The 25091-nt window shown below is 38.4% G+C and overlaps 1 protein-coding gene across 3 annotated transcripts in view; it reads left to right on the top strand.

Annotated features, from left to right (window-relative positions):
• PCDH9 (protocadherin 9) overlaps positions 1 to 25091 on the top strand; it is a 721360-nt gene that overhangs the window by 49965 nt on the left and 646304 nt on the right. Inside the window, exon 3 of one of the 3 annotated variants that reach the window (XM_063304546.1) lies at positions 2405 to 2526. The exons of the other annotated variants lie outside the window; for them this stretch is intronic. Within the exon in view, the coding sequence (XP_063160616.1) occupies positions 2405 to 2416 (12 nt within the window). The 3' untranslated portion in view covers positions 2417 to 2526. Of the gene's footprint in view, positions 1 to 2404; positions 2527 to 25091 lie in introns of those variants that run through there. 3 annotated transcript variants of the gene reach the window in all.

Here is a 25091-nt window from a genome sequence, read left to right on the forward strand (position 1 = left end):
TTCTGATAGTCTTCTGCATCTCCATGTCAGAGAGTCCTAACTATGTCAGTGCCAATTTCTTCTCCTGGCATTTTACTTTTCTTGAGAACTTGCCTGGTGGGGATTCCAAATAACATTACAGTAATTTGGGGATTACCCTAAGTCAGATGAAGGACAAAGATTCAAAAATCGATCTAAAGCTTTGGGAACAGCCCCTTTCCCTTTTGATCAATTTGCCCCAAAGCAATTTGTCTTTGGAGCTGATCCAAATAGAAGGCTGATTCACCTTCAGTACGTCTGAGGTGGATGCTAAGAAGTTCACGCCGAAAAAGCAAAAGAGTCCTTTACACTCATTAAAAGAGCTGAAGGCTTATTTTTACTCAGGTTAAAGCCGACACTGTGAATTATTATGCAACCTGAGTCAATACTGCACTACTCCAAAGACAACTGTTCAAAATTCTGTTTGAAAGTTCCCTTATATGAATTAATATCCTGTACTGGAAATCTAGCATGGTAGGGAGAATATGTAGTGAGAACCTTTGTTCCTGCAAGGCTAATGCATACAATCAGAGAAATAAAAACAAAGGGTCTTGCCATATGGAAACTAGAAGTTATATTCTGGGGGTGAGGGTGGGATATGCAGTGAAAAATGCAGCATACTAATTTCCTGTGCTGTTGCAAGAGACCATAAGAATGTGCTTTAGCCTAGAGGTCACCTAAAATGAAGACCCTAGATAACTGCTGGATTAAAAAAAAAAATCAGTTGGACATTTCACTTCTTTTGTTTAAGACTGAAATATAGAAGTGACAAAAAGGAACATTTTCTGAGTTCTCTCAATTCTTTCTATGTACAGCATTTGCAAATGCAGTTGAGTCAAAAATAGGAGGGGTTGGTGATGGAGAGGAATCAGAGTAACGTAGTCTTGGAATCTCAGGAAGAGAAAGGATATGGAAAAGAACATTTCTCTTTCTGGTGTTTCAAGGAAATAGATCTTATCCTTCTCTGCTCATGAAAAATAAGCAGGGTTCTGTTAGTAACAAAGACCCACATGGGCATCCAAAGATCACCAGCCCAGTAGAAACAAATGAAGAGAAATTCAGGCCACTAGCCGATGACTTTGATTGAATGGCCTAGTGAGAGATCATTCCACCTGCTTAATCAGTCCTCACAGAAGGGGGAAAGGAAGTGAACACCTGCTTACGATAGGTCCCACTGAGTTAAATGAAGCTTACTCCCAAGAATATTTTATTTCATTTTAGCCTCAGTCGCTCTTGGCACTTTCTCATGACTTCTAATTTGGATACAGTGGTAACATTTCATTAAAAGAGAAGAGGAAATGAATAGCATTAGCCGGTTGGCACTCAATGTGAATATGTCCAATTGAGATACAACAGAATTATTATTCCTTAATAGTTGGTAGGCTCTGTACTCTTAAATTATTCCTGTAATATGTGTATGATATGGAAACTGTAGGGTAATAATGAAATGGTTTTAAAACGCTACATACACAGTAGCCATTCATGCAATAGGAGACTGTAGTCCTTCCATGGGCCAGAATAGGGGCATGTATGTTCACAATATTGTTTAATTAGACACTTTTTAGAAACATATTCTTATATAAAAGAAAAGCTGCAAAATTCTGATATAACTTATATTTCAGTCTTGTTGCTCTGTATTTATCTATAACTAGTTTAGATTTAAAGGAAAAAAAACTCTATGCATTTATCTAAGTTTTGTCTATGCTATATTATCCACTCTGTTGATGGAAGTAAAATACTGCTTCGGTATGGTAGTTTTGAAAAGCAAACACCAGTTTTGCAAAGAGTTGATTACCAGTTGCCTTTCATTAATAAGAATTGCTTCCAGTTAAAACAAAAATGGTTTCTTACGTCCCGTTCATGAAACCAATGTGAATGAATGGACTAGCACAACACAATTGTATATGTGTTTTCTGGACTTATTTGCCAAACTGGTGAATGCCAAGATGGAACCTCTATCAAATAGAACTTTGTAACAGTTCTATGAAAGTTTTTAAAAATGACTGTATTTGCAAACTGTACTACACTTTATTCCTTGTTTTATTTTATTAATCAATTTAAATGTAAAGCAGTATGCCTCTCATGCCTGTCAAATCAAAAACCCTACTATTTATTTACAATATATAAATATATATAACTTAATGTAACTGCGAGTTTATTGCATTCATATAACTGTGTATATATTTATATTCTGTGACTTCAAAAGTCTGTATTGGAACTAAACTTTGCTTAAATTACTATGTGGACTTCTTTCAACCATATTTTTTAACTGATGGTTTTAAGGCTACGATCATTTACTAAATGTACTTTGGAAAAAAAAAATCACAATAAAGTTTCAGAAATTGTTTTGTACATCGTTGACACTTTGTCTTGAATTTTCTTGCAGAAATGGAGTTGAAGTGGAACAGTGGAGAGATCAAAAATCATCTTTTCTGAGTTGCATGCATAAATAATTTTGAAGTAAACATATTATAAACCAGATGTTTGACTTAATAAATGTCTCTCTTCAGTCCAGGGATGCATAGAAACCTGCCAGTTTGAAGTTCTTGACTTAGTAGTTGCTTTAGAATGAAGGCAAATAGCACCAGTCTAACATTCAAAAGTTGTGATATTCTTTTATGAGCCCGGTTTCTCTTAAATTAAGATAATTCAATTGCTGATAAGAGTTCTATCACAACTTGAGAACAAGGTCCTACTGCCTTCTGACTCTATCCAGAGGAACACACAATTAAATAGAAAAATCACATATCTCTTTATAGTCTGATTGCTCATTATTTGATGATCTAACATTTTTCCTATGGAGCAGTCTGGTGGAAACAGCATTATGAAGAAAGTACACAAGTGAAGATGCTCTTTGAGATGTCTTCCAGTCACATCTTCATCTCTGGTAGCCACATTTTGGGTGGATCAGATTAATTTGCACAACCTGCCTGACATTTGTGCATTTGATGAACAATGGAGCCTCGTCAGCACCATATTTGACAAAGCACTCACCAGATTTAAGCAGTGTTGGACCTGGTTAATGTTTGGATGGGAGATCCCAGAGTATACTGGATCTGTAGGCTAGACTGGGAAGCATCCCAAAAAGAGGCAGTAGCAGACCATTTCCATATTAGATAGGTCCATGAAATCAGAAGACAAGCTGGACTTCAGAGACACTTTCCATTTACAAGGGAGCCGGGAAGATTGGAGCCCACATTTATGATATACTGACAATTCCAGCACCTGGACTGGTCTTATACATGGAATCTAGAGTAGGAGTGATATCGGATAACACTTGAATTGTCCCCCCACCATCCACAAACTATTTTGCACAAAAAAGAGCTTATGAAAGCTTAGGAACTGGTACTGCTTATTTAGTCAGTCTTCTGTGAGAGAGGAGATTCAGTTAGTTGGCTATGTAAAGGACTGATTAATGTGCATAAAGACTCTTAATTTATGTGCATAAAAGACTCCCAAATCCTCTTTTATTTTGCCCCACGCACAATCTGCAGAGCAAACCATGTGTGAACTCGGTCTTAGTTCTAATAAACTCATCCACCTTGCAAATTCCATGCAAAATGTATTTAGATTATATTCACAGTGTCTATGCCTGTTATGATTGGGATCCATATATTGTAACTGCTCTACATTTCTTCTTTGTCTTTTTGTTTGATCCCTGTGTGACTAAAAGTGAGATGTATGTTGGTGCTATGTGACATGTAGGTGAAACAAGCTTAACTCTTGGTGACTACATGAACACATCCATGCAGTTTTACTAGCAATAATAGAGAAGTAGGTTGCCATTGCCTTCTTCCAGGATATTCATTGATTTCCCAGTCTAGCCTCATAGACCCTTGTGGTGTCTTATCCTAAACACTCTCTGTTTAGCTATCAAGCCCAGTAAAGATAGCCCAAACAGAGAGTGTTTGTTATTTGTCTATCTGTCTATCATTAGATGTTGCTCTCATAGTCTACACGTAGGCTCAGATTCTGTTGACTTGATAGGATATTCCAGATGAATGCTATATGCTTCTATGAATTATGAATACCGAGGTAAATCAGCAGCAAAATCTGTAGGGTAATCTGTCACTCAGGGATGAACCCAAGAATGAAATGCAAGTTCAGTTTCATGGAAGGTGCTCTACGTAGAAGAGATGTTAATTCCACCTCCATCACACACTCAATGAGGGGGATATGAAACAGAGCTCTTCGGCCATTTGGTTGCCCTCTGATGATGACACATTTCAGCAATAATGAGAAGGTGATGAGAGTGCAGCCTGCAGATACTTCTGATGGTTCGGTGTGGCCTGTGGGCACGATCCTGGAATTTGCACACAATGTGAAAGAGCACTCATGTGCTTAGGGCTTCAGTAGGGTGGTCCTCAAAACTTTTTCCATGATTTCTGAAAGTTTTACATTTTCTCCATCAAGGTGGAAAACAGGTAAAAAAAAAAAAAAAAGCATAAGCCCAAAGTAGGCATATGATGATAAGATAAGATAAGATAAGATAAGATAAACCAAGAACCATCTAAAAGCAGCTTTGCCCATGTGTGTGATGAGAACCCTCCCCCAGCCCTTAGTTTTCCCTCCCAATAAAAACTGTTAAATACAACATCTAAAAGAATGTCTACCTCTGAGAAATAATGAATATATAGCAGAGAACAGGCTTTGATTTCCAGCCGGGTGCTTTTCAAATACAATGAGCTTCAATTGTTATAATTCTTTAGCTGATACTGGAGTCTTTACACATCTGAACAGCACCATGTTTAATGCTCAAATTTTAATTTTGGAAAAATACAGAAAATAATACAGAAAATCAAGCATGCACAATTTGTCACCCATGAAAAGGAATGCAAACTACCACCCACGTACTCAGAGGTGGATTATTCCTTTTCCACTTGACTGTAAGAACAGGATTGCTATTGACATACCATAAGACTGGTAGGGTGTCTTTTGACAAGTGGGTTGCAAGCTGTGTGAGTCTTTGTTACGTCTATTTTGTTGGCATTATTTTGCCTTGTTTTTCTCCATGGACTTCAGGATGGGCAAGCTTAGAGAAAAATGGTGTAAGGATGTGCAGATTGTTAAACATCCTGTCAAGTTTGCAATTCATGCTACTATAGCAATATTTAATCTGATTTTTTTTTCTACAGATTAATAAAACTGAATAATAGAAAAAAGTATTTAGCCATTTATGTCTTGCATCTTATGGAAGACCCAAGCATCTTTTCTTATAGAATAAATAGCATAAGTTCCTGAAGAACTTTTTCTTGAATGCAAATACCCTGCTTCTTTATTTGAAACATACATCTCACTAACACAGTCTTCACAAATGCAAATTTGTGGTTTTGTGAGATTGGCAGCTATATAAATATGATTAAATAAATACATAAATAAATAAAATTATTGCACTGGAAGCTCTGTTTTACAATACAATTACCATAGTTTACATATAGCTTTTTTTTAACTGTACCTTTTTTATTTGGGATAGAGAAAAGCTGTGTTTACTGCTAATAATTGCAATACTGAAATTAGTTTTTGACAGAATTATTTTTCATTCTTATTTTGATCTGCATATGACCAATGGAGTTGCAAAGGAAGATGTATGATATACAAATGTATGATGAAATCTAACAGGGATTTGGAAATATATTTAGTGATGTTGTCATGCTTAACTCATCTGAAGATTCTGAGAAGGATCTCTAAAACAAAACAGCGATGTGTGTGTGAGGCTAAAATGTGTTCATAGTAATCTTGTATGATTGATGAACCCCATTCTCTTATGATATACACAGAGAAATGGATGTAACATCTCTGGTTTGGTGTTAGGTTAGTCAGACAAAGTGCTTGTGAAATGAAGCTGGGTGGGATTTCAAGGATACAATGCAGCAGGTAGTAATGGAGTAGCATGAACAGTGTGAGATTATCTCTGGGGAACTCAAATGCGTCTTGTGGGAAGGCTGTGTGGTGAGAGGAAGTCTCTGAAATATAAATATTAAAGCTTCATAAGATTGCTATTTAGGGCAGGGATGGTGAAGAAGCAACTTCTTTGAATAGACTGTGTACCTGAGCTCAGAATGATTTTTTTTTTTTTCACTCATTGCTGAAATGGTTAAATGACATAGTCAAATAGGTTAAATAGTTAAATGAAACAGGCCCCTTAACAGCAGAAATTCTCATTGGATTATGCTGAATTAATTCTCAGAAGTTAAAGTTGCATTATTACCTGGCTCCATCCTATGAATACAAGAGTGGCAGATCAAGGTCTAAGAGAAGTCCTCTCGTAAGCTCTGGTGGGATTTCTGCCAACCTGGAGGGTAATGAGACATTTCTGAGGTCTGAAAGCAAATGCACATGCTTTTTTTGTTTTTTTGTTTTTTTTGTTTTTCACAGCAATGGATATTCAGCTTTTCCAACAACAATGCATGGCTTATGCTATCATATTTATGATATAAAAAATCAGAATCAATTTCTCCTACATTCTTCCTTTCACCAAAAAAAAAAAAGTTTGATAGAAGTCAAAGGTTCAGAATAAAAAGATTGGGCGTGCAAATCTTATCATGCTTATATGAATTACATTTATTATTTATGTTAAACAAATCTTGAAATTCTTTTTAAAAAGCATTTAAATGAAAACCAAGCTTTTTTTTTTTTTTTTTCAGTTGCACTGTTTGGGATAGTTCAGTTTGTCTTGAAACACTAGTCACTATCTGCATAACCAGTCAATTAAATTTTAAAGCTTCCAATCTTTTTTCCCCCTTTAGTTATAGAACATCTTACAATTTCCAGACATTACATCCATTCTTTTAAACCTGGCTGGGTCTGGAATGGCTACAACACAGATCAGGCTACATGAGCAAAACAATCCATCAAAAAGTTTAAATTGTGAGTTATCCCACTAGTACTCTTTCTGCTATGCAAGATAGATTTTCTCTACATAATCTTTCAATTATTTAATCAGATTTGATGTGGTAAGAAGATCTAAGAACAAGGAGACTGAATTCTAAAGTTCTACCTTTACAAGCAAACCAGAAAAAGAGATTCAGAAATAAAAGAAATAAAGAAAAAGCCAGTTTGGTGCCGTGGTTAAGGTGCTGGACCAGAAACAGGAAGACTGTGAGTGATCCGCCTTAGGAACGGAAGCCAGTTGGGTGACTTGGGACCAATCATTCTCTCTCTCAGCCAAGCCCACGACAGAGTTGTTGCTGAGGGGAGAAAAGGAGAAGAAAGCCTTATATATGCTGCCTTGAAGTGCTGAACATGTATCCACGCATGTTATCCTATCACCATTCACCCAAGTAATCTTCATATATGAAGGTAGAGGGGGTGTGGGTTGGTGGGGGGCCTGAACAAGTGAACAATTTATTGTGGGTAGAGCTGGCTGTGAAGCACTCACAGCCAGCTCTTGAATGTTTTGGGTCATTGGAACATTCCTCCTCCCCTCCTCCTCCTCCTCCTCCTCCTCCTCCTCCTTTCCCTCTTCCACCTCCACCTCCACCTCCAGTAAACATTACTCGCTTTCAATGAAGTTCATTCTTCTATATCAAGAGATGGCTATCCATCCATCAAATCAGATGTCAACAAAATAGTGACTAGCTAGTCAGGCAGGTTGTTTTTTTTTAAACATTAGGTTTTCAAAGTGAAGAAAAATATTTTGCTGTTCAGAGTGCCCAGCAGTGTATGTGATCAAACAGCTTGAAACTTGAGTGAACACACCAGCCACTGTTTTCTTGGGACCTTGTGCTTCTCAACAGTGACACTTTCATCTCTGAAAACAGCTTCTCTTAGATTGGATGCACTGAGTGGTTTATAGCAGGAACATGATCTCATTGTTCTAGCTTGTTCACTTTGCATTTCATAAGGGAAATAATAATAAATGCGGGCAACATGAAACAAGTTTTGTCACAGCGTGGCAGAGAGGGAAACAGTCACCTCAGCACAATATATGCTTCAGATCTTTTAAAGAGAAATTTATGGAGAACTGGGTGCCCTGTGGCTTTACAGGTCTCACAGCCATGATTGTGCTCATTGTTAGCTGCACCCACCCAATATGTTTATTTTACTTTATTCTCATTTTCTGTCCGACATACTTTGTGTCCTAATAACAATTTAAAGATGACCTGTGCTAGGAGTGGGGAGGGGAAAGCTCACACCTATTATTAGAGGTTGAGGCTTACAAAATATTTACGGAAGTATTTCTGAATTGCTCAGGAAGGATATTGAAAAATGTAAAAGATCACAAGGAAAGTTTTGAACTACAGAGGAAACCAAGAAACTGTCCTGTCAAGAAAATGCATATGAAATCAGTTAAAAGCCACAAAGAACAACAGTATACTAATAATACTTATCATACTAATAGTATTTAGTTCAAAACTAAACAGTAAAGTAACTGCACTGGGGAGAGAATTCCACAGTTGAAATACTCCAGCAATAATAATATTCACATCTATGACAACCAGCAGTTCTAATGTAACATACTTTTTTCTTTCTTTTCCCTTTCAGGAAGGGAATCAAAATAATTATATTAATAAGCCATTTAAGTTAGTAACCCTAACATAATAATTTATTCACACTTAGATTAGGAAGTCAATGGTTTTTGTTTTTTTTTATTCTGCTTTTTTATATTCAAAATTCTCTCTCTCTCCCCATTCATTCGTTCAGTTTGTATGGCCACCATCTCAACAAGCAACTCTGGGTGGCAGACAAAATTCAAATAAAGTAAAAACAATTGCAACAACACAAAAATTAAAATGCACAGCAGCTGAAGAAGACATTGCAATCAAGTGTCACTAGGACAAAGCCAGGTCTTCGTGGTCTTACAAAAGGCCATGAGGGTCAGGGCCATTCTGATCTCCAGAGGGAGAATGCTCCATAAGGTGAGTGCTATGGCGGAAAGACATGACTTCTAGGCCCCACCAACCAGCATTTGCTGGCTGATGGGACCCAAGGGATGCCCATTCTGCCAGAATTAGGTGACATGCCTAATAAAAAGATGAAGAGGTAAAAACTTAAGATTTACTTGCCTGCAAACTGCAAAATGGGCAGTTTGAACATTTCTTAGTTACTATAGTCAGAAACAAGATAAGTCAAAATTAAGGGTTGTGTTTTTTTTTCTCCTCAACCCAAATGCTTAGTCAGTTGCAGGTTAACTATAACTTTGGTTGATTTTGTCAACTAGGAACAATGCTGTCTAGATGGATCAGATAATGGAACAGAGAAAGAAAAGGCCAAGTGTATAATACACTTTCCCATGTAACACCATCAACCTTTTCAAAAAACTTCCAGAGAGATATTCTGCAGCCTTTTTACAGCAAAACAAAACAGAATCCCATGGCATTTTAAAGATCAAGGCTTGATTACACCCCTTCAGTCGTAGTTCCAAAAAGGTGCTGCAGTTTGTTTGTGCTTTTCTGCAATCAAATCTTGCAAACTTTGTGTGATCCCAAGAAAGGTGCTATATAGCCTTATTAAAGACTTGCTAACTTGCTTTCCTAGATTACTAGTGATGAACTCCACTGTGATTCACAAAATCTTAGATGATAATAAAATAAAATAGGGCAGGATAGTTGTATTTTTAAGCCAGGGGATTCTTTAAGGATGTATTTCAATTCATAGGCTAGTGTTGCAACAAAATCCTTCATAATGGATATCTGACTTACACATCAGCCTGAGATTCTATCAAGATAAAAGAAAGGAACTGAGAAGAAAAAATGTATCCTTTTACTTGCTTCTGCTACCATAATGGTACAGATGTGAGTGTGTTCTGGTACTGACATCCATTATCCCATTGATCGCTGGGGTTGATTCAAGTGATCTAGCTTGCCCCCCCTCCTCACGTTTCTATGTGTACCCCTTCCAAACCTGCATGCTGGGTGGAAGAAGATGACCATTCCAGAAAGATGACATAAGGGCACCAGATTTCAGTCAACCAGATCTAAGGAATATGTCTTGTCTGGAACTGCATCAGAAAAATAGTTAAATTCATTTAACTAGAATGAATTAGAAGCCAAACTTGGACATGCTCATTTGAAGGAGGGAGCTTACAAAAATTCAGCAAGATTTTTGTTGAAGCAAAAAGAGAGTAAGATTCCATCAAGCTGAGAACCTTCACATATTTTTATTGCAACCAGGTTTTGTCCTGAGACAAGTAATGGTTCCATTAATCCATTATTCAAGCAAAAAGTTTGAAAGAAGCTTTTTTAAAAAGTCAAACAAATCATCTTTCATCACTTTAACTTAGCACTCATCTGTACTGCATAGTAGAATTTGCCTCAATCTGTGGTGACAGAAACGGTTATTTTCCCCTTAGCTCTGTTTCATTGGTAGAATAGAATTCTGTTGTGTTTCTTAAATTGGATTTGAAATTTGCAGGTTCCCAATAGTTTCTTTAACGCTTTAACCTGTAGAACTCCACTTTTCCATGTTTGCATCACAATGTTAAATGCAAATAAGTAAGGGGTGGCCTTTTCATTACAACACATATTTGTCACTTGTCCCCTATAGCAGAACCTATGATCTGAATTCCCTTTTTCCTGGATTCTGATACCACTGGAAATTTAGAAAAGAAAAGATGAATGTATCTTCCATTCTCTGCTCTGTACCGTACCGTACCAGAACAGTGTGAACATGATACTGACGGAAACATTGCAAAAAAGGAAATTGATATGAGTGTGTACTGGAAAAAAGTACCCTGGGGGGACAGATTTTGATGCAAACATATGTAGGACTATATTGATTGCTTTGTTTGCAATTTTAATCAAATCAATGTTTTATTAATCAGTAGAATGAGATGGGAATGAAATAAGGAAAATGGAAGAGGAAAGAGGTGATGTATGATGTACCAGAAATTACAATTATTTGGAGCTTCAACCTTCAGGGAGAAATTGGATTAGGAGGAATTTGAAAGTATAGCTGAATCCCTTCTTGTTCAGGTTTGCCACTGAGAAAAAATATATATTAGGGTCCCTTGCATTCCGTATCAAAGCAAAACATCAGCTGAACTGACCAAAACATTTAATCAAACAAATACTGAAAGACTGTCTTGCTTACAATGCTTTTCCAATGAATGTTATCTTCTTACAATATCCCGTAGGGGATAAAAAACAAATGAGGGCTGAGCTTCCTATGTACAAGATTTGATTTTTGTATCAAACTGTGCTTTTCCACAAGGGAAAGTTTTCTTTGTACAAAAGTACTCTGTTGCTCCCCCCCCCTTTTCAAAATCGTTATTCTAGTCAAGGCGTATACACAAAGCACCACTCACAGGGTTCTCTTTGAAGGAATCTCTATGAACTTTCTCCTTGCTCTTGCAAGGTGGGTATAGCCAGAGGTAAAACAGTATCAGTCAGATGGGCTAAATAATGTAAAGTTACTCTTGATTACATGGGCATATCCATATAGTTTTATTGGCAGTCATGCAGAAGTAGTTTGCCTTTCCATTTCTTTAGGATATCGCTTGATCTTCTAGAGTAGCCTACAGGCCAGGATTCCTGAGCAGTCTCCCACCCAAGTACTAACCAACTCAGATCAGCTTCCAAATCTAGGCAGGATAAGCCATCACCCAAGATTGACTCCTGTGTTACCAATGGAATTGTTAGTTGTTGTTGTTGTTGTTTTAACATGGTACAGAATGCAGACACCAAGACTGCATTTGTTTTTCCCACACAAAACTGCTTTATTTTACAAAATTATACCCCTATCTTGTTCAACACTCTTCCTATTACTATAAGTTTACAACTATTCTATTTCTGTTCTTATTTTATACATTTCTATTTCTGTGTTCTATTTCTATGTCCCTATTCCTAAGTTTGTAGCACTATGTTTTCTTATCTTAACTATTTCTTCTTTAAATCTTTCCTTTCCCCCCAGATCTTAAGCTCTTGCAGCCAGTCTCAGTCCATTTGCAGTGAAAACGCTTTTCACTCCTTTATACACTTGTGAAGGGGCTGTTCTCCCCACTAAAAATAAAAAGTAAGCTTTTTAAGAAATGTTGATTGCAGTGTTTTTAAAGCTGAATGGAATTATACTATAATAATAATAATAATAATAATAATATATTAGTTGGTGACAGACAGCAGAAGACTCGTCTTATAATAGGGATCATGTAATATTAGGGATACGCAGATCAGATCTGATTAAAATTTCCAAAATGATTAGGAAACTGATCTTGCTGGAACCTTTAAATCAAATGTTTAGAACAAAAAAGAAAAGGAAGAAAGTGCTGGCCTACCTCACATAACAGCTATCAAGACTTGTGAAAAGAGGAGAAAAGAGAAAGAGGCTGTGTGGACATGTAGACTTAGAATCATGAGAACGCTCGTACCCATGCATGGAAAACATCTTACTGCAAATTGTTTCTCTGTGGATCTAATAACTCACTATCATGAGTTCCCTTTTCACTGATGTCAGCCCTTCAGAATGATAAAAAAAGACATTTTGCATTTTTTTTCTCAAATTAACATTCTCATACGGCCTCCTCAGACGTATATTCTGCTTCTTTCACCATCCCATCCTCAAACACTGTGGTCCTAAGACTTTTTTTTTCTCTTTCATCATTGACTTAGTAATGATCCACACTGTCAAATTAATCACATGGCAAATAACAACACAGGGGAATTATAATAAAAGATAGTGAGGTGCTTTGGCAATATGACAACAATGGCCATCTGAGCCATATTAGTAAGCAGAACATTTGGATCAGTTTCTAATATTCCTTCCCTGCTCAAGAAATGTATGCTGACAGATGGCTGGAAAGTGAAGATCTGTTCCTAATGTTTGAAAAATCAGTAATATCATACAAAAACCAACATTTCTTATGCTGTGAAAGTTTTAAAAGGCACAGAGATGTTCCCCTGTTTCATTCTACTCACCATGATACATACTATTTTCATAGGAAGCAATGCATTTTTAAAATGCAAGTTTTTGTTCTTATTGTCCATTCCAGTTAGCTACAGGAAGAGGGGAATTGCTGGGAAATACAGTTCTGCAATTAATTTGGGGGGGGGGAGTAAGCTGCCTCAGCACAGCCTTTATCTGGAGCAGCTTTTGACCACAAGAAGTCCATCATGGGAATTTGTAGTGGTGAGTGTCTCTTTACACCTTAAGAATTTAATGGCAAAGTAGCTGCAAACCACATGCATAGCAAACGACATGTTCCATTTGTTTAGGAAGATCATTTCTCCCTTGAAGAAATCACAATCTGCAGAGTTCCAGGCAATCATCCATAATGCTTACTGAATAATTTTACTCTGCGAGAAAGAGAGAGGATGAGTGAAAAACAATACTGGTGACGTCAATCTCCGTTTTTATTTTTGTGAGCTCCCTTTTCGGTCCTATACTTCAGAAAGAAGTTTTCCAAACCTTTAGCTATAGGGGTGTAGGGTACAGAATTATTCAAAGACTAGAGGATTTTTTAAACTCCAAATATTCCTTTAGGAACCTACCAGTAGGTGAAAATGGCTTTCTCTGCACTCTGTAATCTCCTGGCCATAGAGTTACTTCACTTTCCTATACTCTGACTGTACACTGAATTATAGCTTTGCTGGCGTAATAAAGCCGGAAGAAGAGAAATATATAAAACTACTTCCATTTCCATAGAATAGTAAAAGGTCATTTCCATGGAAACAAGAATAAGTCTCAAACTATAATTTTGAGAAGAGCCCATCTTTGAAAATGCCCTGCTCTTTTATACAATGAAATTTGCTCTAAACTTACCAATCAAATTGGGGTCTTTGGAATAAAAAGCATATAAAATTTGTTATTTTAAAACCACAACTATTTTTGCTGGAAAAATATGTGTATGTAATTATGAAGCTGATATTTTGTCAAGTTTACTGGATGCTTGGTGATTATGGAGCCAGTACATTATTTGTGCAAAATATTTGGCTGTGTGGCCTCCTGAAGATTCAGCACAATGGTTTTGAAGGCCTGAATCTATTAGGATTTTACTCTCGATATGCAAATTTCTGGGTTTTCGCTTCGAGATTTCTGGAAGTCTGATGAGTACGTTTGCTATGTGAATCATTTGAAAGATGCTTTGATCACAGCGATGCCACAAGTGACACCTGGAAATAGTGAGGTCACATCCTTGTCAAAATTCAGCACAGCTTATTTGAAGCTCTTCCCAGGCCATCTACATACCGTATTTATATGTGGATGGAAATACTTCAAACTTGATTGGCTCTGGCAGGTCTAGCAGAAATGTCTTCTGTGCATATACTGTATGACTTGGGAAGACCCTCAGTGGCCACACCATACATATGAGAAGATGAAGTGACCTTGATACATTTGAAGCACTTTTCCAAATACAGTAATTCACCTAACAACAGCAGACAGTGTTCCTACATTCCTGAGACTTCCAGAAATATCAGCACTACAGTTCTACCCATGTTGGCGAACAAGCGTTTCCGTCAGTGTTTCTAAGAATGGAACCAACTGTGCCCATAGGCACAAACTGTTTTGGTTGAATGTAGAGGGCATCATAGCATCCTCTGTGTCAACAGCCCCAGTGATAATTTGTGGTAATTTCTACTGTCCAAAAGGGTGGTAAATTGCTGGAAAAGTATTTTCTGCTTGGAGGAAGGGAATTACAAATAGAAAATATGATATATTATACATTTCAAGTAACCTTAAGAGTCATAAGGATAGTCACTCTCTCTCAGCCTAATTCACTTCACAAGGTTATTGTTTTGGGGAAAATAGGAGGAGGAAGGAATATTACATAGGTATGTTCCCCACCTCGAGTTATATATATATTTATTTATTTTTTATCCCGCCTTTATTGTTTTTATAAATAACTCAAGGTGGGGAACATACCTAATACTCCTTCCTCCTCCTATTTTCTCCACAGCAACAACACTGTGAGGTGAGTTGGGCTGAGAGAGAGGGACTGGCCCAAGGTCACCCAGCCAGCTTTCCTGCCTCAGGCAGGACTAGAACTCTCAGTCTCCTGGTTTCTAGCCCAGCACCTTAACCACTAGACCAAACTGGCTCTCTACTTATAAAAAATAATAAAGGTGGGATTAAAAAAATCTTTAAAAATGTTAAACTTGCTTTTGATTTCACAGGAGAATGTTCAGGTCAAAATGAGATGTTGTAGCCCATCAGGTTAATCTGTAGTTCAAGATTTGGAAAACAGCAGTAAGATTGGACAAGTATGTTCTGATCTGGGAATGCTTTGTGGACTGACAGGCTCAATAGCAGGAATTAAACGATTTGTAGTATTTGAAATGGAGATACAGTAGATGAGTAGGAATGGATAGAAATGGATATATCTACGCTTCAAATGTATATTAGCTCTGTCAGTTTGCTTGGTGTAGTACAGTCAAGAATAAAGTTAGGTGAGCTGTTGAGTACCTCTTACACAGTAAGTGTTTCTAAGATCTTAACTTCCCATTCAACTAAAATTCCCATGATCCTTTGGGAAGACAGTAATTATTTACCTTTTATTCACTTAGAGCTGAAGTCTGAGGTACAGAGGGAGGGAGATAATTATTTAGATGTTTAAAAAGTCATTACACATTACAAGTAATTTCCAAAAAGGGCAATGTACGGCTCTGCTATGTAAGAGGAGAAAAAATGGAAGAAAGCATCTAGGACGTAGTAAGTGAAGGAATGAAAAATGTGCAGTGCTGCTTGTAACTTTGAGCAAAGTCACACATACGGAATGATTGGGGCTGTTTCAAAATTTCCTTGAATGGTTTTAAAATAACCATCCTAATCTTTACCAGCATGCCCTGGTCAAATTGATTTTGGGAGTAAAAATGGTTGGAACATGTTAGAAGCAAATCTGTTGTATTTTCTGATGCCATATCTCTGTCTGTTAATTTCAGCCCTTATTTCTACTGCAGGGAGTAGTCATGCAGTTATATGAGAGAAAGCATTCTTCTGTTGGGACAAAAATGGACCTCACAATTAAAAAAAAATGATGATCCCCCTTCAGGCATCCAGAAAGATCAGCCTAGCATTCATTTTCCTCATTCGCTACTCTCCCGAGCATATGGTTATTTCTTGACTTAAAATTCAAAAACATTTCACTCAGAGCTGTTCTTTTTGCCACAGTAAAAACAAACAAACAAACAAACAAAGACTGGGTTTCTATTCCTGGTCTTTCCACCATATTCATTCATAAACTTAGTCGCTGAGCAACATACACACCTAGAATGCCCTAATGGATAAATATTAAGGTCACTGAAATGGGGAGATGGGAAGATCATCGTTAAATAAATAACCATCTCTTCCTCTTTCCCTCTGAATACTGCTTGCTTGGGAAGATGAAGAATTGAGGAGGTAGCTCTCAGCATTTTATTAAAACTGTCCAAAGCATCTCCTGTAGATTGAACTTTGGCACCTCACTGAATTGTACTGAAATTCATTGGCATGAATGCTCATTTGAAACGATGGATTTCCTAGCTTTTATAATTGAGATACGCTTCACCTCTAATTCCTCAAGAGAATGAGACCATTAGGCTCCTGCTTTTTTTTTCGGTCCACCCATCTGATAGTAGAGCAAACAATCACATCTTCATTGCCAAAAATGTAGCGTATATTACCTTTTTACAGTTTTCTGTGCTTCCCCATTGCCTAATAGGCCAGGACGGACATTGGGAGGCCACCTGGAAACCTGTGTTATTCATGAGACTGTGGAAAGGGTCGTCCCTGAAAGCATTAACTTTTTTGAAACCTTTCAGGATATGGATGGCCACGTCAGCTGGATCAAGTGTCAAACCAAGCTAACCATTTGTGTTTGCTGTTGGTTACTAGATCAATGAGCATGCTGGCTTGGGAAATATGATAGTAGCTGAAATTCAGATCTGACCGCTGTCATTTGAATCCAAAATGAAGTAGAGAATGATGGGGGTGGGGGCTGAAAGAGGAAGGAAAATTTCCTTTGTCAATTTGCATATTGAATCAAAAGGAGATTGGGAAACACGATGATCTATCCAAAGTGATTCTTGATCAGAGAGATTGAATAGTGTGATAAGGTGATTCTCTTTCCAGTAATTTTTAAAGTGGGCATCTAGCAAATCATGTTTAAATCAAGTAATGCACACAGAATACAGCACTAGTCCTGCGTGCTCGCTCTCTGTTCTTCTCTCTCCCTCTCTTTTCCAATATGTTTTACCCATAGAAAGGCCAGAGGAAAGGGATTTATAGGTTGACTTTCTTTAGGAATGGAACAGTGCAGCCAAATATTAGGGATGGCAGGGAAACAACAAAATAATTATCCACTCTTTAGATTTGTTGTGTCACATCACTACTAACTTTATTAGGAAAAAAAAAATAAAAGTATTATAGCTGGGCATAGGAGTTCCTAGAAAATAATTATAACAGATGGTCTGTGTGATGTGGGAAGGGTTAAATCCTGGTAGATTTAATGCATCTCTGATGGACTGTCCATTGTCTAGACTGAGGCTGACAAAGTTCACCAACTGTGAACTTGTTCCTATGAAGTTCTCCCCAGATGAATTTATTTATTTAAAAGTCTTATGTGATATAATATAACCTTGGCCAGCTCACAGCATTAACATACAAAACTAGCAAAACATAAGAAAATTAAAACCACTGCACACAATAAGGCACCATAATACTCCTATCTCAAGCATACAGGTGCTGGGTTCAACTTGCATCCTGGCCCAATGGCTGGGGGAAGAGCCAAGAAGGCCAAGAAAGTAGGGGCCCTCTGGATCTTGGAGGGAGGCTGTTCCATAGGGTAGGTGCTGCTATGGAGAAGGCCCACCTCCTACAGCAAGTCCCACCAGATGACATTGTTCAAGAGCGGGGACCTGGAGCACACCCATCCTCTCTGACCTGGAGGGATGGCAGATAGCCTCTGGGGGAGTAGTCATGCAGTTATATGAGAGAAAGCATTCTTCTGTTGGGATAAAAATGGACCTCACAATTCAAAACAATGATGATCCCCCTTCAGGCATCCACAAAGATCAGCCTAGCATTCATTTTCCTCATTTGCTACTCTCCTGAGCATATGGTTATTTCTTGACTTAAAATTCCAGTGCTGGCCAATTGAAAATGACACCCCTATTTCTTCACAATGGAGAATACATTTAACTGCAGAAAAGCCATCAACTGGTATCCAAAACCGTGTGAGATGTTGTTAAGAAAGCATTGTGTGTATGTTCATACTCATCAGCCACATTCTTTTCAAGTGTTGTGAAAACTCTCTCCATGTCTTAAATGTCAGACTTATGCACATCATGGTTTAAATGTCTGAAGAAGTGTGCCCTGACACATTTGTAAAGAAGCTGTCTTTTGAACTTTAATTGAGCAAAAGTAGCAGAATCCTGCCCATAGAATAGTGCTTTCTTCCCTTTGCTGATTTCCTGAACATGTCTGCCATTTTTTACTCTGTTGACCCACTCCAGGTGCTTCTGGAAAAGAGTACTAATGGTGTACTTACTTAGGCATATTTTTATGCAAGCAAGTCAGTCAAACCTCTTGCTTTACTCCTGCAAGGTGAGGAAGAGCATATGAAATCAGATAACTACAATCTTAAAAGGATTAAGATTAAGCTACCTTTCTTTGGGAGTGGGTTCTTTAGTTGAACATAAAGATGTTTCTCTGACTACCTGATTGGAAAGCTGACAGTCCCAGTGCAATGCTCACAGATGGTTGATACACACACACTCTGTATAATCTGTCTGGCTATATATTATACACACACACACACACACACACACAGTCTGCCTGTCTGTCTGCCTGCCTGTCTGTCTCTCTCTCTCCCCTACTTCTTTGTCAGCCATTCTTCTTCTCTGAATCACTACATTTATTTTTATCAGGATATGCTGTCTTTATTATTCATGAGGAGCAGAGTGAAATGAAACTACCTTAGGAATGGAAAAAGCATTAGCACCTAACCGATATTTCAAAGAAGACTATTTTGCTCTTGTCACAGCTGACTAAATGCTTTGTTTTCCTGGTAAGTAAGAGGCTCTCGGTACACTTTTTCTTTCAAGAAATAATAGCAGACACTTGCAAAAAAAGATGCCTCTAAAATTGTTGGTAGTAGCAGTTTAATTTATTCCCATCACCTGCTTGTGGTAGCCTTTCAAAGCCTATTTACTTTGACTCCAAATACTTGATGCTTGTATATATATGATGCCAGGGTATCTGCAGGGTATGGTCAGAAAAATCAAGGTGGTGATTGTGACATCACAACAGTTTGATCAAAGCTCTCCCAGTCTTTTATCTGTGTCACACATTAAAACACACACACACACACAAGCAGATATTTGATTGAATTGTTGTGACCACCATTTTGACGTTTTGGACCAGCCAGCGGCAATCCCTGTATGAAGCTGGCACATTTTCCCAGCACATCAACTTTGCAATGTAGGTTAGACAAATAATAACAGACAGAAGGTCAGCCCTGGCCCAGCATCCACCCTCTCTTGCCAGCACCCTGTTCCTTCACCTCCTTTTTGGTTCATACTAAAATAACTCTCCTTGAATGAGCTTAAGGAGACTCATCAGTTCTTCGATGCAAGTGATTTCCCATTACATTTTGAATCGGTTCCATGTCTGTGCTAAAATGAAGATGGGTCATTTTGGCATGTCAAGAAGTAAAACTGGAATGATTCATGGTAGAACTGGTTCTAAATTTAATTGCAGGGAAGCATGTTGAGAATTCTCAGGAAGAAGAAAGGGGGGACATGGTTCTGAAATGTGTTTGGCTGCATTGGCACACATATATCCACTTGTATATGCTCTTCCCTGTCAGAGTAAGCAATGTTCTGCAGAGCCCGTAAAAGGCATGAGGAATGCTGAGCCAAGGAAGTTAAAGGTCCAAGATAAGAGAAAAGAAAGCCTAAATGAATCTAGCTGACATCAACACCACCCCTTCTACCTCTCTGTACCTTTCTATCCCTGAAAACCATCCTTGCTTCCACCCCTGTCCATCTACCTAATTTACTGCCAAATACTCAGAAGAGATTTACACCATCTGTCTCCAGTTTCTAACCAGATATGAAATCATGTAAAGGATAACTCGGAGCGTTTTTGATGTATTAGCAACCAGGTGCCCTTTGCAGTTCAATAGCTGGCACCACACCATCTTCCCAGGCTAAGGACGTTGTGGACAGCCTCCTGCACAGCACCCTGGAGATCTGTCTATCCAGTCTGTCTGCTGACATTTTGCCTGTCGGATACTGCACGCTGCTCTTGCTTGCATTGCTGAGGGTTTATAGCCAGACTTCAGGCAAGCCTTTATAGAAAGGAACAGCTTTTGTATTGAATGGGAGGTTCATGGAGGCCCAGCAAAACTCCCACCAGTCCTTGGGCTCTTCAATCTCCAACCTCTCTGGCTTGTTTGCTCTTTTGTTTGCTTGTCATTGTACAATGAGCACACAGACAACATCTGTCCCCAGCTGCCAACAGTGATGCCAGTTGGGGATGGGAGAAAACTAAGCTGTTGGGAGGAAACGTCTGGCATTGATCCTCAGCGACTCCACAGATCCCCTGAAAAGGACTCTGGGTGTGCTGTTATGGCTCCTGATACTCATTTTCATCTCTCTGGCCAATTCCTTTTTGCAACACACAGGGCAGCTTGCTTGCTGGCCCATGAACCGCTTTGAGAGTATTTTGGTTCCTTCATGCCAAACTCTCTGAAGCTATTAAATTGCTGGCATGCCAGGTCATGGATCCAGTCATAAAAATTTCAGTTCCTTTGTTCCAGCAGGTACAGTTCAGGTAGGATAAACATGCTGATAGTCAGTAATATTTGGGAGCCCATCCCTGGCCCTAATGCAAATTTTACCATCTTTATTTTGTTCTTATTCCTGGGAGAGTATCACAGTCCAGCTGTATAAAGATTTGTCGTAATGCTCCTGGTGCTCCTTCCCTGCAACACCTTGCTATGGAAGTTCCTCTCAAATCTGACAGTAAATCAGTATTATGGTGTCAACCCTCCTCTTAGCCTGGGGTCATTTTTCTGCCCTACATCCATGCAAATTCTGCTGAATTGGACATCACACACACACACACACACACTTGTTCTTGAGAAAGAGACACCTTTCCTGCCCACAACTCTCCAAACACTTGCTCTACCTGAGGAAGGAGCTAGCTATCAACCACAACATTATTATATGGTGCTCTCAGGTCCCCATGGAGAGGAATGCTCCCATCTTTCTTTAGTGTCAGAGAAACCCATTCAGATGACTCACCCTCTTCACTCACATCCATTGTCACCAGCCCTTAAATTCCTCTCATACACATCTCTAAACATAAATGGCACTTGTACTACCTTTTGTTGTATAAGTACCACATTCTGCTTTAAGGTTATGCACAACCCCTTAAGCACACCCTACTTCACTCCTAAGCTAATCTACCCTTTCTGTTGCGACTGACTTTCCAGTCACCACCATTTTTAAAAGTTTTTTAGTTAAGATGAGATTTCAGAAGGGCAGCATAACATTGTTTTATTTAACCTTTGTCAAGGTCTGCTTTAACGTTCCTAAGTTGTGGTCTATGCACTGAACCACTGGATTTATGAAAAATAAATGCTAGGCATTTTAGAATGCTTGGCAGAGAATTGGCCAGATCATCTGATTCCTCCTTCACTTGATTTTATGATTTATTTTGTTTCTACAGCAAGTAAAATTAGTCACTGCCCTCTAGTCAACTTTCAACTTTAATTTCTAAGAATGAAATGCCAGCGGTAATCACTTAATTTTGCAGCATGCCGGCTTTGTATGTCTTTAAAAAAAAATAAAAACAATCTTAAATAAAATACAATCTGGCTAGTCCCAATGGATGTTTCCTTGGATGCATAATTACTCACCATTCCTTATCCTCAAATAAGGTGGGACCACTTTAAAGGGTGAGGGATTATCTTTAGTTGCTGGGCCAGAAATCTGGCAGATGCTAAGGAAGGTGTCAGCATTCATACTGGTATCAGTAGATCTACAAAGATCTTTGCCTGCAATAGGTAATTCTTTGCAATATACAGTATTACAGTGCTTTGATTAAAAAAAAAAAAAAAAAAAAAAAACTCCTTCAAGTTGAATAAGAAAGTGTCCAGAAAATATTGTTTTTAATCTCACAAGAAACTTACATAGCTAACAGTACAATGCTTGCTTGCTTGCTTGCTTTCTCTCTCTCTCTCTTTCTTTCTTTCCAGAACTAAGTCATATTCAGTCAACATGTAAGATTGTATTTCTAATTGACTATAATCAACATGCTCTACTCCTTATCATTACATGGATAATCCATATGAATTTCTTGGCCAAATGTTGGGAGTGTTTTCCATTGCCTCATCTTCTCTTCTCTTCTCCCCTCTCTTCCCAGTCTAGTCTAAAGCCCTGAGTTTTCTAACGGTCTTCCTTCCAAGAACTAATCAAATCCTAACCTGATTAGAGTTTTTGATATCAGCCAAGGCTGATTAGGTGTTATCATCTGCTATAATAAAAAGTAAAAACAATTAGGTTTTTATTTAAAAAATGGTAAAATAATTACTGCATTCTAAAAAAAAATACTTTATTCTTAGTCATTTGGTTTGGTTCTGTCTATCCATCCATCCATCCATCTGGAGACAAGCCTAAAATCTCAGGGTTTTTTTTTTTTTAAGTTTGCTTTTAATAAAATTACAATTTAAAAATGAGCTCCCCGTGTCTATGCCAGGAGTAAATTTATAAGCTAGCACAGCTGGGCTGCAGAACTCCAGAAAACTGCTATATGGAGCCCTAATGCTTGTCCAGATATGGTTGCCTTAACAAACAAGTGAAAGACGTTAAATATCGATTTTGTTAACTTTCTTCTTTCTGATTCCTTCAAGCTCACAGAAATCAAATCAAATTATCCATTCAGTCGTATCCAACCCTTGGTGATTCCATAAGCCAGTTAACAGAAACTTGGGCTCAGATCCTTCCCTGCTACAGTGAGGGTCAAAACTAATCATTCAACTTTACATTTAATTCATAGTGTTAGACTCACTTCTCTTTTCTCTTTAAATTGTATAGTTTTAAACTGCTACAATGATCCGTAATGATTATCAAGTACTTGTGACGTCTTAATCTCTTAAGTCTTTGTTGTTTCTGCTGCAAAAGATTAAAATAGAAAATGGATTATACTGTGTGGATGTAGGAAGTGTTTTCTAGCTAGTCTGTGGAGCAGAGAGACCATGCCTCTAAGCACAGTGGCCAAAAGGTGACCTTGCATGTTTTGTTGTAGCTTCCTTGACCTGTTTTTTTTTTTTTTGGCATGGAAAACAGGTAGACCACAAGACCTTCTTGGTTGATTATGGTAGCCTTGCTGTCCATCACAACAGGCAGGAGGCACCAACTACTAGTACATGATCATGTGGGATAAGCCTGTCAAACTGTATCTCAAACCTTCCTAGGTGATTTAGCAATTCCTTTTGCCAAGAGGATCCTGTCCGTTCTCCAGTAACAATATTTTAGAAAAAGAATGGGAGAATGAAAGAGAGAGAGGATCTGGATCTGATCATTGCCCATGGCATGGATGGGGGCATGCCTGTACCAGCACTGCCTTAAAGATAGCATAGGAATTGCACCCCAGTTGCTCAATATAACCAAGTAGTTGAGAATATTTGTTATTTCCATTATACATTAGCAGTAATACTATGGATTGTTTTATCGGAAGGAAGCCATTCAGGCTGAACCATTTTCTAAGAGCAGTGAAATCAGAACAGTGAGCTATCTTCAAAACTCACAATGAGCTGCAGTGACTCCTCTCTGGGATAATAGCAGCTTAGAATACTGATCTTGGCAGAGGTGGCTTTGGTCTAGCAGCATTCCTGAAGAGATAAAAAGTAGCCCTTGAAATGATAGGTCATTAGCCCTGTTCAAAGAGAACAATCTACGATACTCTATAAAAAGAATGGCAGTTGAAAAGAAAAATCCTCCAGGAATTTGAGGGATCCAAAGGAAACAGGCTTGCCCTTTTGCTTACAAAATGTTGAAGCATTTGTCCACTAGTTTTTGCAGCAGCAGAATAATTTTGAAGTCAAGGGTCAGAGGCTTGAATAAACAGTGCTGGTGGTCAGAAGGGTATATCCATCGCTATGTTATTTTTTCAGCTTCTGCCAGAAGTTAGACAAACTTCTAGGGAGTGACTTGGTCTACATCTGTTAGCTTTCATTGGGGGTTACTGTTGTTTTGGCCAATTTCTTATTGAAGGTGGCTTTCATCAGTCAGTGTTAATAGTTATTATTTATTTTCTATCCCACCTTTATTATTTTTATAAATGCCTCAAGGTGGCTAACATACCTAATGCTCCATCCTCCTCCTATTTTCCCCGCAACAGCAACCCTGTGAGGTGGGCTGGGCTGAGAGAAGGGACTGGCCCAAGGTTACCCAGCCAGCTTTCAGCCATAAGGCGGGACTAGAACTCTCATACCATGCCTGATTGGCTCTTGGGCTGAGAAAGAGGGACTGGCCCAAGGTCTCCCAGCTGGCTTTCATGCCTAAGGCGGGACTAGAACTCACAGACTCCTGGTTTCTAGCCCAGCACCTTAACCACTAGACCAAACTGGCTCTCTTTTCTTTGAAATCATGACCCTCTAACAGTGTAGGCATTAAACCCTTGGCTAAAGACATAAGAAATACACCCTGAGAAATTGATTGGAACATTCTCATACCAGTTGTTTTTAAATGAGATAGTCAATGGCAACAGGATACAGGAAATATTCTTCATTAAGAGTTGCAGGGTACATCATACCTGCTCAACAAGTCTTGCTTGAGGGTGATTTTGACAAATCCCAAATGACCCAGCTGCTGAACCCTTTTAATAAAATTCACACCACTCAAAATGCTTAGGATATGATGGATAAGAGAAATGAGAGATCACACTAATTGAGGGTTGAGCTCATGAATATTGTAGACCTCTTCTAAGCCCTTGAACATTTGAAGCTTCCATAAAGATCCATCTACAGTGTAACCCTAAGAAAACACACACACATTTTTTTTTAAGAATACTCAAATGCTTGAAAAGGGCCTTGATTCTTTCCTGCAGATGAGGGTTTTCTGCCATTGTAATGGCATGTGGGAATGACCTTGAGAGGTGAGGGGAAGAGATGCTGCCTAGGGAATGATCAGATGAAACGGGGAGGGGTCCACGGC

Source organism: Candoia aspera, chromosome 5, assembly GCF_035149785.1.
Source record: "Candoia aspera isolate rCanAsp1 chromosome 5, rCanAsp1.hap2, whole genome shotgun sequence".
NCBI lineage: Eukaryota > Metazoa > Chordata > Lepidosauria > Squamata > Boidae > Candoia > Candoia aspera.